At 49.6% G+C, this 11,062-nt stretch overlaps 1 protein-coding gene across 1 annotated transcript in view; it reads left to right on the top strand.

Moving 5' to 3' along the window:
- The window catches only part of TOGARAM1 (TOG array regulator of axonemal microtubules 1), a 35,418-nt gene that overhangs the window by 19,321 nt on the left and 5,035 nt on the right, over positions 1-11,062 (top strand). The window contains exons 12-18 of the mRNA XM_015629717.1: positions 124-271; positions 1,415-1,520; positions 1,865-2,100; positions 4,741-4,899; positions 6,007-6,133; positions 6,268-6,386; positions 9,704-9,893. Coding sequence (XP_015485203.1) covers positions 124-271; positions 1,415-1,520; positions 1,865-2,100; positions 4,741-4,899; positions 6,007-6,133; positions 6,268-6,386; positions 9,704-9,893 — 1,085 coding nt within the window. The remainder of the gene's footprint in view (positions 1-123; positions 272-1,414; positions 1,521-1,864; positions 2,101-4,740; positions 4,900-6,006; positions 6,134-6,267; positions 6,387-9,703; positions 9,894-11,062) is intronic.

Genomic DNA, 11,062 nt, shown 5'->3' with positions numbered 1-11,062 from the left:
CTCTGGGATCCCGTGTCCTGTACAAACTCCATTTCCTGCGGCACCATTTAGTGCCTGAGTTGTGTTTCCCTGCTGGGCTGGGAGCAGCTGGCAGAGGTTCTGACTCTTTGTCCCGTGTCACAGAGGAGCCGTGCCCGGCGCCGCGGGGCCGCTGCCGGGAGCCGCCGGTGCCGCCGAGCCCCGAGGTGCTGGACCCCACCGAGCTGCAGCCCTTCCCCAGACCCGAGGCAGCGCTGGCAGAGGCGCTGGCACTGCTGGCTGATCACGACTGGTGCGTGCACAGGGGCCTGGGCAGGGTGGGCACGGGGAGAATCCTCTGGAAAACGCAGCAAAACGGGCGTCAATGCCCTCGCTTGGAGCTTTGCTGTTCTCAGTGTGTAATTGTGCAGAGCTCTGAAGTGCACACAAAGTGTCAGCAGGGTCTCCTCACAGCTCAGCACACACAACAATCCTCTCCCAGCCCCAGCAGCAAGGGCAGCGCTGCAGCCTCAGCCCCAACAAGTGCAAGCAGCAGGGAATTGAGGAGAGAATCTGGGAGGATGGGCCTTCATCACCTGAGGCTGGAATTGCACAATGAACCCAAGGTGGAAATGGAGCAAAACTGATCCCAGTGTCCAACTCCTGACCCATCTTGGCTGGAGCCAGGGCCGGGCTCTTGCACTGCCCAAGGTGCATCCTTGGAAGGGCTTTTAATGAATCCCTGCTTTATTCCTTTAACTCTGCTCCAGTTATGCACCAGGAGCCTCTCAGGCATCAACATAAAGTCAAATTTGAGATTAAAGGAGCTTTGTAAATTATGGTTGGGAACTGGGTTTAAGGGCTGGAGAGGCCCCAGCAACACCTTTCTGGTGCTTTGTGTGGAATTAGCAGCTCATCCTTGGTGCTTTGTGTGGAACTGAAGCATCTCTTTGGTGCTTCCTGCCTTGGGTTGTGCTTACAGAGCTGCTGCCTTCAGTTTGGGGAAGGAAACAGATCCTTGAATTGCCACTGGTGCCAGCTGGGAGCAGAACTGTGGGAGGCTGCTGTGCTCTAACAGTCCCACAGGAAAAAACAGATTTGCTTGGAAAAAAATTCTTGCATTATTTCTTGGCTGTGAGGATGGAGAGACCCTGGCACAGAATTGCCAGATTTGCTGTGGCTGCCCCTGGATCCCTGGCAGTGCCCAAGGCCAGGCTGGACATTGGGGCTGGACATTGGGACAGTGGGAGCTGTCCCTGCCATGGCTGGGTGGGATTTGAGGTCCTTTTAAACCCAAACCATCTGGGATTATTTTTCATTTTTATAATTTATCTCATTTCTCATCTTTATTTTACTATCTAATTTGTTTGCTATTTGATTCCTTGGAATTCCACACTTGAATGTTTTCATGAAACTTTTCAAATGGGTGGAATTTAAATACTATTTTTTCACACAGGGAGAAGAAAATTGAAGGTCTGAACTTTGTCAGGTGCTTGTCTGCCTACCATGCCCCTATTCTGACTGCAAAGCTCCATGAAACAACTCTGGCTGTGGCTCAAGAGGTTAAATTTTCCTATCAGAATATTCCACTGGCTCTCTCTGTGTATATATATATATTTTACAGCTCTCTGAAGTGATTTATGCTCACCTCTGGTGAGTTTTCCTCAACTGGGCAGTCTCAAGGATGATTTGAGACTCAGAGGCTGAAAAAAAATGTAGATTTTAACTTTGTAAGGTTTTTATGAGTGTATATTTTAATTCTCACCCATTGTGAATCAAGTTAGAAATGTATTTCTCAGTTGCTTGTAATGTTACTTAAAAATGACAAAGGGCAAACATGAATATTTATTTTAAAGTCTCTCTGATAAACATTATTCATTGTTTTTTGGGTTTTTCCTGTGTGCAGGTCAAGAATTTACGCTCAGGTGTTTCTCGAGCTGCTGTGGTCTGTTTAGGGGATTTGTTCACCCACCTGAAAAAGAGCATGGATCAAGAACTAGATAATGCAGTAAAAGTCCTTTTGCACAAAGCTGGGGAATCCAACACTTTTATAAGGGAAGAGGTAGACAAGGCACTGAAGGCCATGGTTAATAATGTGACTCCAGCACGTGCACTTTGTTCTCTTATAAATGGAGGGCAAAGGTAATTCCTGTCAAGACTTTATAAAGAATATTGTGAATAGAGTAAATTTATCAAATGTAGGCTTTTTAACATCAGAGTACAGTAGACAGAAATTTGAAATCAGCTGTCCTAAAGCTCTACCCAGGGCAATGTTTGTTGGCATAAATTGAATTAAAGCCCCTCTGTTCCTTTCTGTGCATTATGGAAGAGGTTGGCTGTTGATTTTGGAGCTTGGTGTATTGTCTGGCTCTTCTGCACCACTTGAGTGATTTTATTTTTTTGCTGTTGCTGTGTATTCTTGGGGAGCTGCTGTTCTGCTTTGCCTGGTAAAGCTGACATAATGTTCTTTCTTTTCCTCCTTTGCTCTGCAGTCAGTTCCTGCCCTGGCCAGTTTTCAGCACCTCTCTATGTCAAAAATTGATGTATAACTCTCTAGCTGCATCTATCTTGCTTGATTCCTCCTCTCTAGGCTGAGCCTTTGTGTCTGCATTTTAATTTCCTTCTCAGTGCTGGTGGCCATTCTTTTCTGGAGTTAATTCCCTTCTTTCCCTGGCCCTGTTCAGTCTGTTTTCCTTTTCCATCCTCATTCACTGCTCACCACATCTGAGCTGAGTGCTTCCTTTCCTCTCTGCCAGCCCTTGGTGACATTTCCCAGGCTCCATTTCCCTTCGTGGCACATTCCAGGTGCTCCATTCTCCCCACAGATTTCCTGCACTGCTCCAGTCCTCAGAGTTAGTCTTGATTCAAAATGTTGTATTTTGTTTCCTGGGAAGCTGGTTGTTGTGGGATACATGGATTCCTGACAGCTCTGCTGCAGTTCCCTGCTCTTTAAACTGAAAGGCAAAAATCAGCCTTGGGATTTCTGTTCTTTAGGAATTTCTGGGATTCAAACTGACTTGGGATGGATGCTCCATCCCTGGGAGTGTCCAAGGCCAGGCTGGACGGGGCTTGGAGCAAGCTGGGAGAGTGGAAGATGTCCCTGCCCATGGATTTATGATCCCTCCCAACCCAAACCAGGCTGATCTTGTGGATTTAGGAGCAGCAGGCAGTAACTGCCCGTGGTTTTCATTCAGCAGCAAGGGAAGTGCCCTGTTTGGGCTCTCCCTTCTTGGCCCTCCTGGTCAGAACTGTCTCTGTCAGACATCCCCACCTTGCCTGGCAGATTCAAACCCACCAGCTGAGGGCTTTTCTCTTGGGATTTGCCCCCTCCACTTGGTCAGTTTGTAAAGGTTTGTGATTCCTAAGGCATCAGAACTGAGCTGGGAGGCTGAATGCAGCATTTGGGCACAGATGAATCTGTTCACAGCTCAGATTTCCTAACTCAGGGAGTACAGGATGTTTTTAATGGATAACACATCAGGACATGGCCTAAAGGTGCAGCTTTTCTAGGCCTGGCTTTAGGAAGCTCTGGCTATGTCAGAAGGAAAGCTCCTGGAGCACAGGGCAGCTCCAGAGGCTGTGACCAGGAATGTGGAATTACCCTTCAAAGGGGAAATTTGTATCTCAATACAAGGTGAAAAGGGTTGTTTGACACAACTGCAATTCCACAGGGGATGTTCTCTCTAAATTGGGCTGAGTTGCTTAAATTCACCCCAACATAATCCTTCAATTATGGGGTCACTTATAATTCATGAGACCTCTTAAAATGTCCCTGGTTTCTGCTCAGCTCCTCTCAAGGCTGCCATGATCATGACTTTAATGCTGGCAACCCTGACTAGACAGAAATTCTGATTATTCACCAGCTCCAAAGTTGGGTTTGCTTTTAACAAGAATAATTCCAGTGGGAGGTGGCCCTGCCCATGGCAGGGGTTGGAGCAAGGTCAGCTTTAGGGTCCCTTCCCAGCCCAAACCAGTCTGGGATCCTGTGAGAAGATCCATGATCCAAGAGCATGATTCCAGGGGTAGAGCTGAGAGTGATTTTACTTCAGGAATTGTAAAACCCTGTTTCTTACCTGTGTGCACTGTGTTTAACTCAAAGGTGTTGTGTGCACACAAATGTTTTCCAACCATTGCCATGAGCAGTTGCATGGAGTGAGGTCTCAGCCTCACAATTCTTGTTTTCCCCTTGAAAGTGCAGCAGGAGTTACAGATTATCCTCAAAGTAGCATTTTTCATCCAAATATAAAATTGGGGACGTTAGAGTTCGCAGGGTTTTGTTGTTGAGCACAAGTGGGAGCAGCAGAGGCAGCAGGATTTAGATAAAAGGATCATTTGCTGCACGGGTTTGAGAGCTGATTCTGGCTGTTCTCTGCTTTGCATCAGCACAGGTGTTTATTTTGTACAAAGCAGGGATCATGAGACTCCTGCAGGATCTTTAGAAGTCGACTGAACACTGCTTTAGTCAATTTGACAGTGATATCCAGTGCCCAGGATGTGTCTCTGAGCACAGGGGTTGGTTTTTTGTAGAGCTCTTTGAAAGAACAGTCAGATGCTTTGTAAAACAAAATTATTTGAAGGAAAACTAGAACTGAAATTCTAAAACCTCCCTGCCTGTATCCAACAAGAAGAATTGCAGTGGAAGGTGCAGCAGGGATGGGCTCGGAGGTCCCTTCCAGCCCAAGCACTCAGGATGCCGTGGTTCCAGGGTTGGTTTGGCAGGGGGGAGGATTGCTGGGAGCAGCCCCTGCAGGAGCTGGCCCTCAGGTGTGTTTTCCTCCCCAGCCACCTGCACTCAGCCGTGAGGAGATGCACGGCACAGCACCTGGGGGACGCGGTGCAGCGCCTGGGCCCCGAGCGCATCCTGGCGGGAGCCAGGCCCGCGGCCGAGCGGCTGCTCCCCGCCATCGCCAGGTTCACCCAGGACAGCTCCCAGCAAACACGGTGAGTGTTCCTGCAGGAGACACCCCTGGGGCTCTGCACTGCAGCACAGCCTCGCTTAGGATGGAAAACCTTGGCTGTCAGGAAGGGTGGGATGAGGCCTGGAGCACCCTGGGCTGGGGGAAGGTGTCACTGCTCGTGGCAGAGGTGGGAGGGGAGGGGATTTCAGGACCCTTCCAACAAACCTTTGAGTGCAGTGGTTATCCCAGCACTGGCAGGACTGTTAGGACTGGCAGGAATCACCTGGATAGCTGTGGCACAGCCTGGCTGCAGGAGGAGAGGGGCTCACAGGATGTGCTGTGCACAGAGAGGATGCAGCCACACAGGAAATGCTGTGGGATCCACACTTGGATCTGATCCATGGCTCTGGCTGAGGAGGCTGGACCACCCTGGTTAAAGCCAGCTGAAGGTGAAGGCTGTTCTCATTAATTTTGTCAGTCAATTAAAGTGACTCTTGAGCACATCCTCTAAGGGAGGATGGGAAAGAGTCTGGTTACTCATGTCAACAACAATCTTAGAGTTATGGAACCACTGAGCTTGGAAAAGACCTCCAATAACAGTGACTGGGCACTGCAAACCTCCCTGGGCAGCCCCTGCCAAGGCCTGAGCGCCCTTTCCATGGGGAAATTCCTGCTGCTGTCCACCCTGAGCCTCCCCTGGCCCAGCCTGAGGCCTGAGCTCTCCTCCTGTCCCTGTTCCCTGGCAGCAGAGCCCGACCCCCCCGGCTGTCCCCTCCTGCCAGGGACTTGTGCAGAGCCACAAGGGCCCCCTGAGCCTCCTTTGCTCCAGCCTGAGCCCCTTCCCAGCTCCCTCAGCAATTCTCCAGCCCCTTCCCAGCTCCCTCAGCAATTCTCCAGCCCCTTCCCAGCTCCCTCAGCAATTCTCCAGCCCCTTCCCAGCTCCCTCAGCAATTCTCCAGCCCCTTCCCAGCTCCCTCAGCAATTCTCCAGCCCCTTCCCAGCTCCCTCAGCAATTCTCCAGCCCCTTCCCAGCTCCCTTCCCTTCCCTGGACACAATCTCCCTGCACCTTTCCATTTTGGAGTGTCACACCTGTAATGGCCAGTGACAAAGGCAGTCCCTGTTCTGGATGTCCTGCTGCTCTCCCTGCAGGTACTACGGGCGGAGGATGCTCTTCATCATGATGGCTCATCCTGACTTGGATAAAACCCTGGAGAAGTTTGTGCCAGCCAAGGATTTGCCTTACATTAAGGAAACTGTTGGCACTCTACGAGAGAAGGTGTGTGGGAAAGGCCTTGTGTAGCTCCTGGAGGTGTCCTGGGGGCTGTTGGGTGCAGACAATTCCAGTACTGCAGCCACATTAATTCCCTGTGATTCCCTCATTCCATGAATTCCTGCTGTGCCTTTGTGCAGGGCCTGGGGGAGATGCCCTTGGATACACCCTCAGCCAAAGGAAGGCGTTCCCAGACTGGAAATGTTGGACATTTGAGGTCATCCTCTACTTGCAGAGATGCTCCCATCATCCCAGACAGGTAATGAGCTCCAGTGCTTATCCTGTGAGGAACCTGGCCAAGGAGGGAGCACAGGAACAGCCACACAGGGCTGGGAAAGTTCAACAGCCCTGAAGGAAAAGGCAACTTGGCCTGTTCCAGAGAAACTCTTCAATAGAGGGGCTGGTTATATTAAAATGGCTTTGTGCATTTTGAAGTTAATTTCTCTATTGACCATGTCTGAAATACACACAGTACACAAAACACCTGGAATTCACTGTTTGGGATCACAGAACCATGGAATGGTTTGGGTTGGAAGGACCTCAAAGCCCACCCAATGCCACCCCTGCCATGGCAGGGACACCTCCCACTGTCCCAGTGTCCAAACTGGCCTGGGACACTTCAGGGATCCAGGGACAGCCACAGCTGCTCTGGGAATGTCGATCCAATGGATCCATCTCAGCATCATCCAAGATGCTGCTGTTCAGACTCATGGGAAAACCATTCCTGGTTGGAGACACAGCACAAATCACTCATTAGTACACAACTGTGGACACCAAGGGTTTAGTTAGACTCTGACTGGGGTGCTGAAGGGTTCACATCATACTCTGACCACTTTTAGTTTTGTTTTATCTTCTTATAGGTTTTATATTGACCTTTTTTAGGTCTTGAAGATACAATAGCCCAAAAATACAATTTTTGGGCTCAGATAGATATGAACAGAATGACCTTATGGATTACCCCAGGACATTCCAGCTGTTATTCCATATCATCTGAAGGATGCCCAGATGAGTACATTTGCACTTGAAACACACATATCTATACATTCTATGTATAACTACATACAAGTACAGTTATTTCAGTGGTCACTGCCCATCCAGGATATCCCAGTAGTTCACTGGGTGTGTGACTGGTAGGACTGGAGCAGCCCATGGTAGTTCAATCAGGCAGTGGCAGTGACATCCAGCAGCCAGGGGTACCCAGGCATTCCAACATCACAGGCTGTTCTCACCCCAGCTCCAATCCCCCTGAGGTTCACAACACATTTGTGCATCACCCAGCAGGTGCAGGCAGGCCCCTGAGCACAGACAGCCCCAGGGATGGGTCTGGCTTTGCTTTGTGGTGCTCCTGTGCACCACAGGGCCTCCCATGGTTATTGTGAGACCCCAGACCAGCATTTGGCCTCGATAGCAGCTCCCATTTCATGGATCCAGTCATGGATTAGCTGGGATACAGTGTCCATGGTTAAGGCCACCCCTTGGGCTCGTGTCTCTTTCTCAGTGTCTTAGAGGTGGTGTCTCTTCCCCAGTGATGTGATGCCCCAGGGGCCCACCAAGCTGGAAATAACTCCCTTGTCTGCAGCCAGATCTACCTGGGACACTTCACTCCTGCAGCCTGCTCCAGCTGTTTGCTGGTGCTCCTCACTAGCCTAGACCAGACTCAGGCACAGGATGGACCTCACTCTCAGCCCCCCTACCTGGCCAGTGATGTTTTCCCATTCTCCAGCAAGATCAGTTTCCCTTTGTGCTTCCAACTGCCCTTTTCCCACCTTTCCACCCACTCCCACAGTTTGTCACCATCCCCCAGTGCAGAGGGACTGTGCTGGCCACTTGCCTCTCTCAGAGATGTCCAGAGCCAGCTGGAGGCTTCCAGCCTTGTCCTTCAGCAGCTTCCCATGGATTTCCTGCTGGTTCCACCAGTGAGGAGTGTCATGTCCCACGCTCTGCTAGCTGGTTCTGTGCTGGGGCCTCCTCAGCAGTGTCACTGGATAAGGAGGTGGGCACTCTGAACTCCCCCTGTTTCCAATCAATCCCTTTCTGCCAGGAAGGAATGAGATAGGAGTAGGTGTAAGTGGAAAAATAACAATTTATTAACAAACAGCCAACAGGCAGGGGGGGAAATGTGAATAACTGCTAAATAGCAAAGTGCTAAATTTAATGAACTCCCCAGGAGAAGAAGAGACCCAAAATGCTGGAGAAATAGCCATTGCTATCAGGGATGGCCTCAGGCTTTGGGACAAAGGGATGGGCTGGTGTCAGACCCCCCTTGGAAAGGCAGGAGCCTTGTGGAGCAGTTCCAGCACAGCCAAAGGCCTGACAGCTCATCCAGGGTCAGTCTCCTGCCCACAGCCAAGCTCCAGCGCTGGGGCCACGCGGGGCTGTCCCTCCCTGGCTGCTGCTGCTGCCCACAGGGATCTGCTCCTGCTGGGGTTCCTCAGCTCCAGAGTTCATCCTTAAGGCAGCTCAAACCCTCTCACTGCAGTCCCTCCAAGCTGAGGGGAAAACCAAAAGTGAAAAGAGAACCCAGAAAGGGAAAAAACATCTTTGGTGGAACAAAGACCAGCCCACAAAGCCAACGCCACACAGAGAAATCCCTCAAAGAGCCCGGGTGAGGGGATTTCACAAACACCCCCCACACACAGGGTGCCTGGCTGAGATAGATCTGGGATACAGGAGCACTATGGATCACCCCAGAACACTTCCCTGTGTCCTTTCTGGGAGGGGGCAGGCCCTGGCACAGGCTCTGGCTGCCCTGGATCCCTGGCAGTGCCCCAGGCCAGGCTGGACATTGGGGCTGGAGCAGCTGGGACAGTGGGAGCTGTCCCTGCCATGGCAGGGGGGCACTGGATGAGATTTGAGGTCCCTTTAACCCAAACCATTCCATGGTTTGTGATTCAATGAACTGAAAAAGAAGCACCCCCAAATTTCAAGCAAGCCAAAAAACTGCATCCAAGAGTTCAGACTGCAGTTTCTCTTCAGGACCAGGTTTCTTTAACACACCCTCCACAGTCCTAAATAATAACTGATTCTACATTTACTGATACATTTTGATTGCTTATTCCATTCCCCATCCAAGCCTTGTGCTCAGGAATTACGAGTGAGGTAATGACTGCCTGGATGGTCTGGAAGTGCTTACCTGGACAGAGAGGTGATTCCACAGGTTTTAGAATTCTCTCCATGACTCTCTAATGAGATCAGGTGCCACAGGAAATTTGTTTCTAAATATTCTAGGAAGAGCTGCTGGGTTTTCACCTCAGCATGGAGTGTGAGCTGGTCTGGGTCAGTCTTTAGAGTACTCTGGGAATAAAGAATTAACCTAAAGTAAGTTTTGGGGGGGTTGTGACCCATTGATGTAAGGGAAGTTTCCAATTGTTCCTGGTCACAAAACCAGCTGCATTTGGAGCAGAGTGGACATAAGACTTTGTGAACAACACTTACTATTAGATGATTTATTTTTAATTCACCACATTTAAGGTGAAACCTTGTGTTTATTTCTGATACTTGCACTCAGATGGGAAGAGAAAGTGTGGGATGAGCCTCCTGTTCCAACTGCTGGAATAACATTTCCCTTTCCCCCAGGGACGGCACGGAGGCCCAGGAAGCCCCAAGGAGAGCAGCTCCTCGCAGTGCCCTGGAGAGTGAGGAGTATGTCAGGGACATCGTGGGGTTACTGAACGCCAAAGATTTCCGGGAGCGCATCAGCGGCGTCCGGCAGCTGCTGCTGGACACCGAGAGCAGCCCAGCCCTGGTGCTCGCCAACGTCGTCAGGGTAACTCCAGGAGAAGGATGGGATTCAAAGGGCTTTGGAGCCTGACTGGAACTTTTCTGAGAAAAGTCTTGGAATAAGGATGATTGATAGAGGGCACTGAGGAGCAGGGGGGTCTGTGTCAGCCACTAAGGGAGGAAAGAAAGGGAACAGGAGGAAAAATGTGGAATTTTTCACTCAGGGTGCTTTTGAACTGCTGAGAAGCCGTGTCTGTCCCAGCCCTGGAAGTGCCCAAGGCCAGGTTGGACAGGGCTTGGAGCACCCTGGGATAGTGGAAGATGTCCCTGCCATGGCAGGGATGGAATGGGATGGGCTTTAACATCCCTTCCCATCCAAACCAGCCTGTGATTCCATGATTTCTGGAATCTCGTGTGCTGTTACTCATTCCATTCTTGGGTAAATATCAAAATATGGAATAGCTGTGAAAAAAGCAGAAAGGATTAATGAAGAACTGTAAAACTGTCTCTGAAGTAGTTACAAGTTTTTCTGTGGGAGAAAGTAAGGGAAGTATTGTGTTAAATTTATTGTGCTAAAGCTCAGGGTGAGGATCCTGTCCAATAGGAAAGGGGCTTCTCTAGGAGAAAGAAACATCCAGCAGCTGGAAATTAAATATTTTTTATTTATTAAAATATTTTAATTAAATATTTAGTAATAATATTTACAAATATTTAATTTATTAAAATATTTTAACTAAATATTTTTATTTAGAAATAGTTATTTAGAAATATTTTTATTTCAAAAGAAAACCCAGGCTTGTCCTCCAGCAGCGCCATATCTTTGTATGGAATGATGGAATTCTGCTGTGGAACCTCCTGGTATCCACAAACTGTGGATGGGTTTGAAACCTTTCTGACATTCCCTGTAGTGAACAGAGCCATGTTTCCCTAAAATTACTGGCTGGCAGGAAATCTGAGTGCCAGTGAGAGTTCCTGTGCCTGAAGTCCACTGCACTGCAGGGCCTCAGCTCACATTAATGCACAGGATTCAAACAGCAAGTGTTGCTTGCTCTAAACCTGATCCCAGATATTTGCACATCCCAGAACCTCAGAATCCCAGAGTTTGGGTTTGGAAGGGACCTCACACAACATCTGTTCCCAACCTCTGGAGACAGCAGAGCCATCATTTGCAGAGGTGGACAGTGATAAGGTTGGAAGGGACCTTAGGGATCATCC

This window comes from Parus major, chromosome 5 (genome assembly GCF_001522545.3).
Source record: "Parus major isolate Abel chromosome 5, Parus_major1.1, whole genome shotgun sequence".
Classification (NCBI taxonomy): Eukaryota; Metazoa; Chordata; class Aves; order Passeriformes; family Paridae; genus Parus; species Parus major.
Note: the sequence above shows the minus strand (reverse complement) of the source record. Positions and strands in the feature narration are given on the sequence as shown.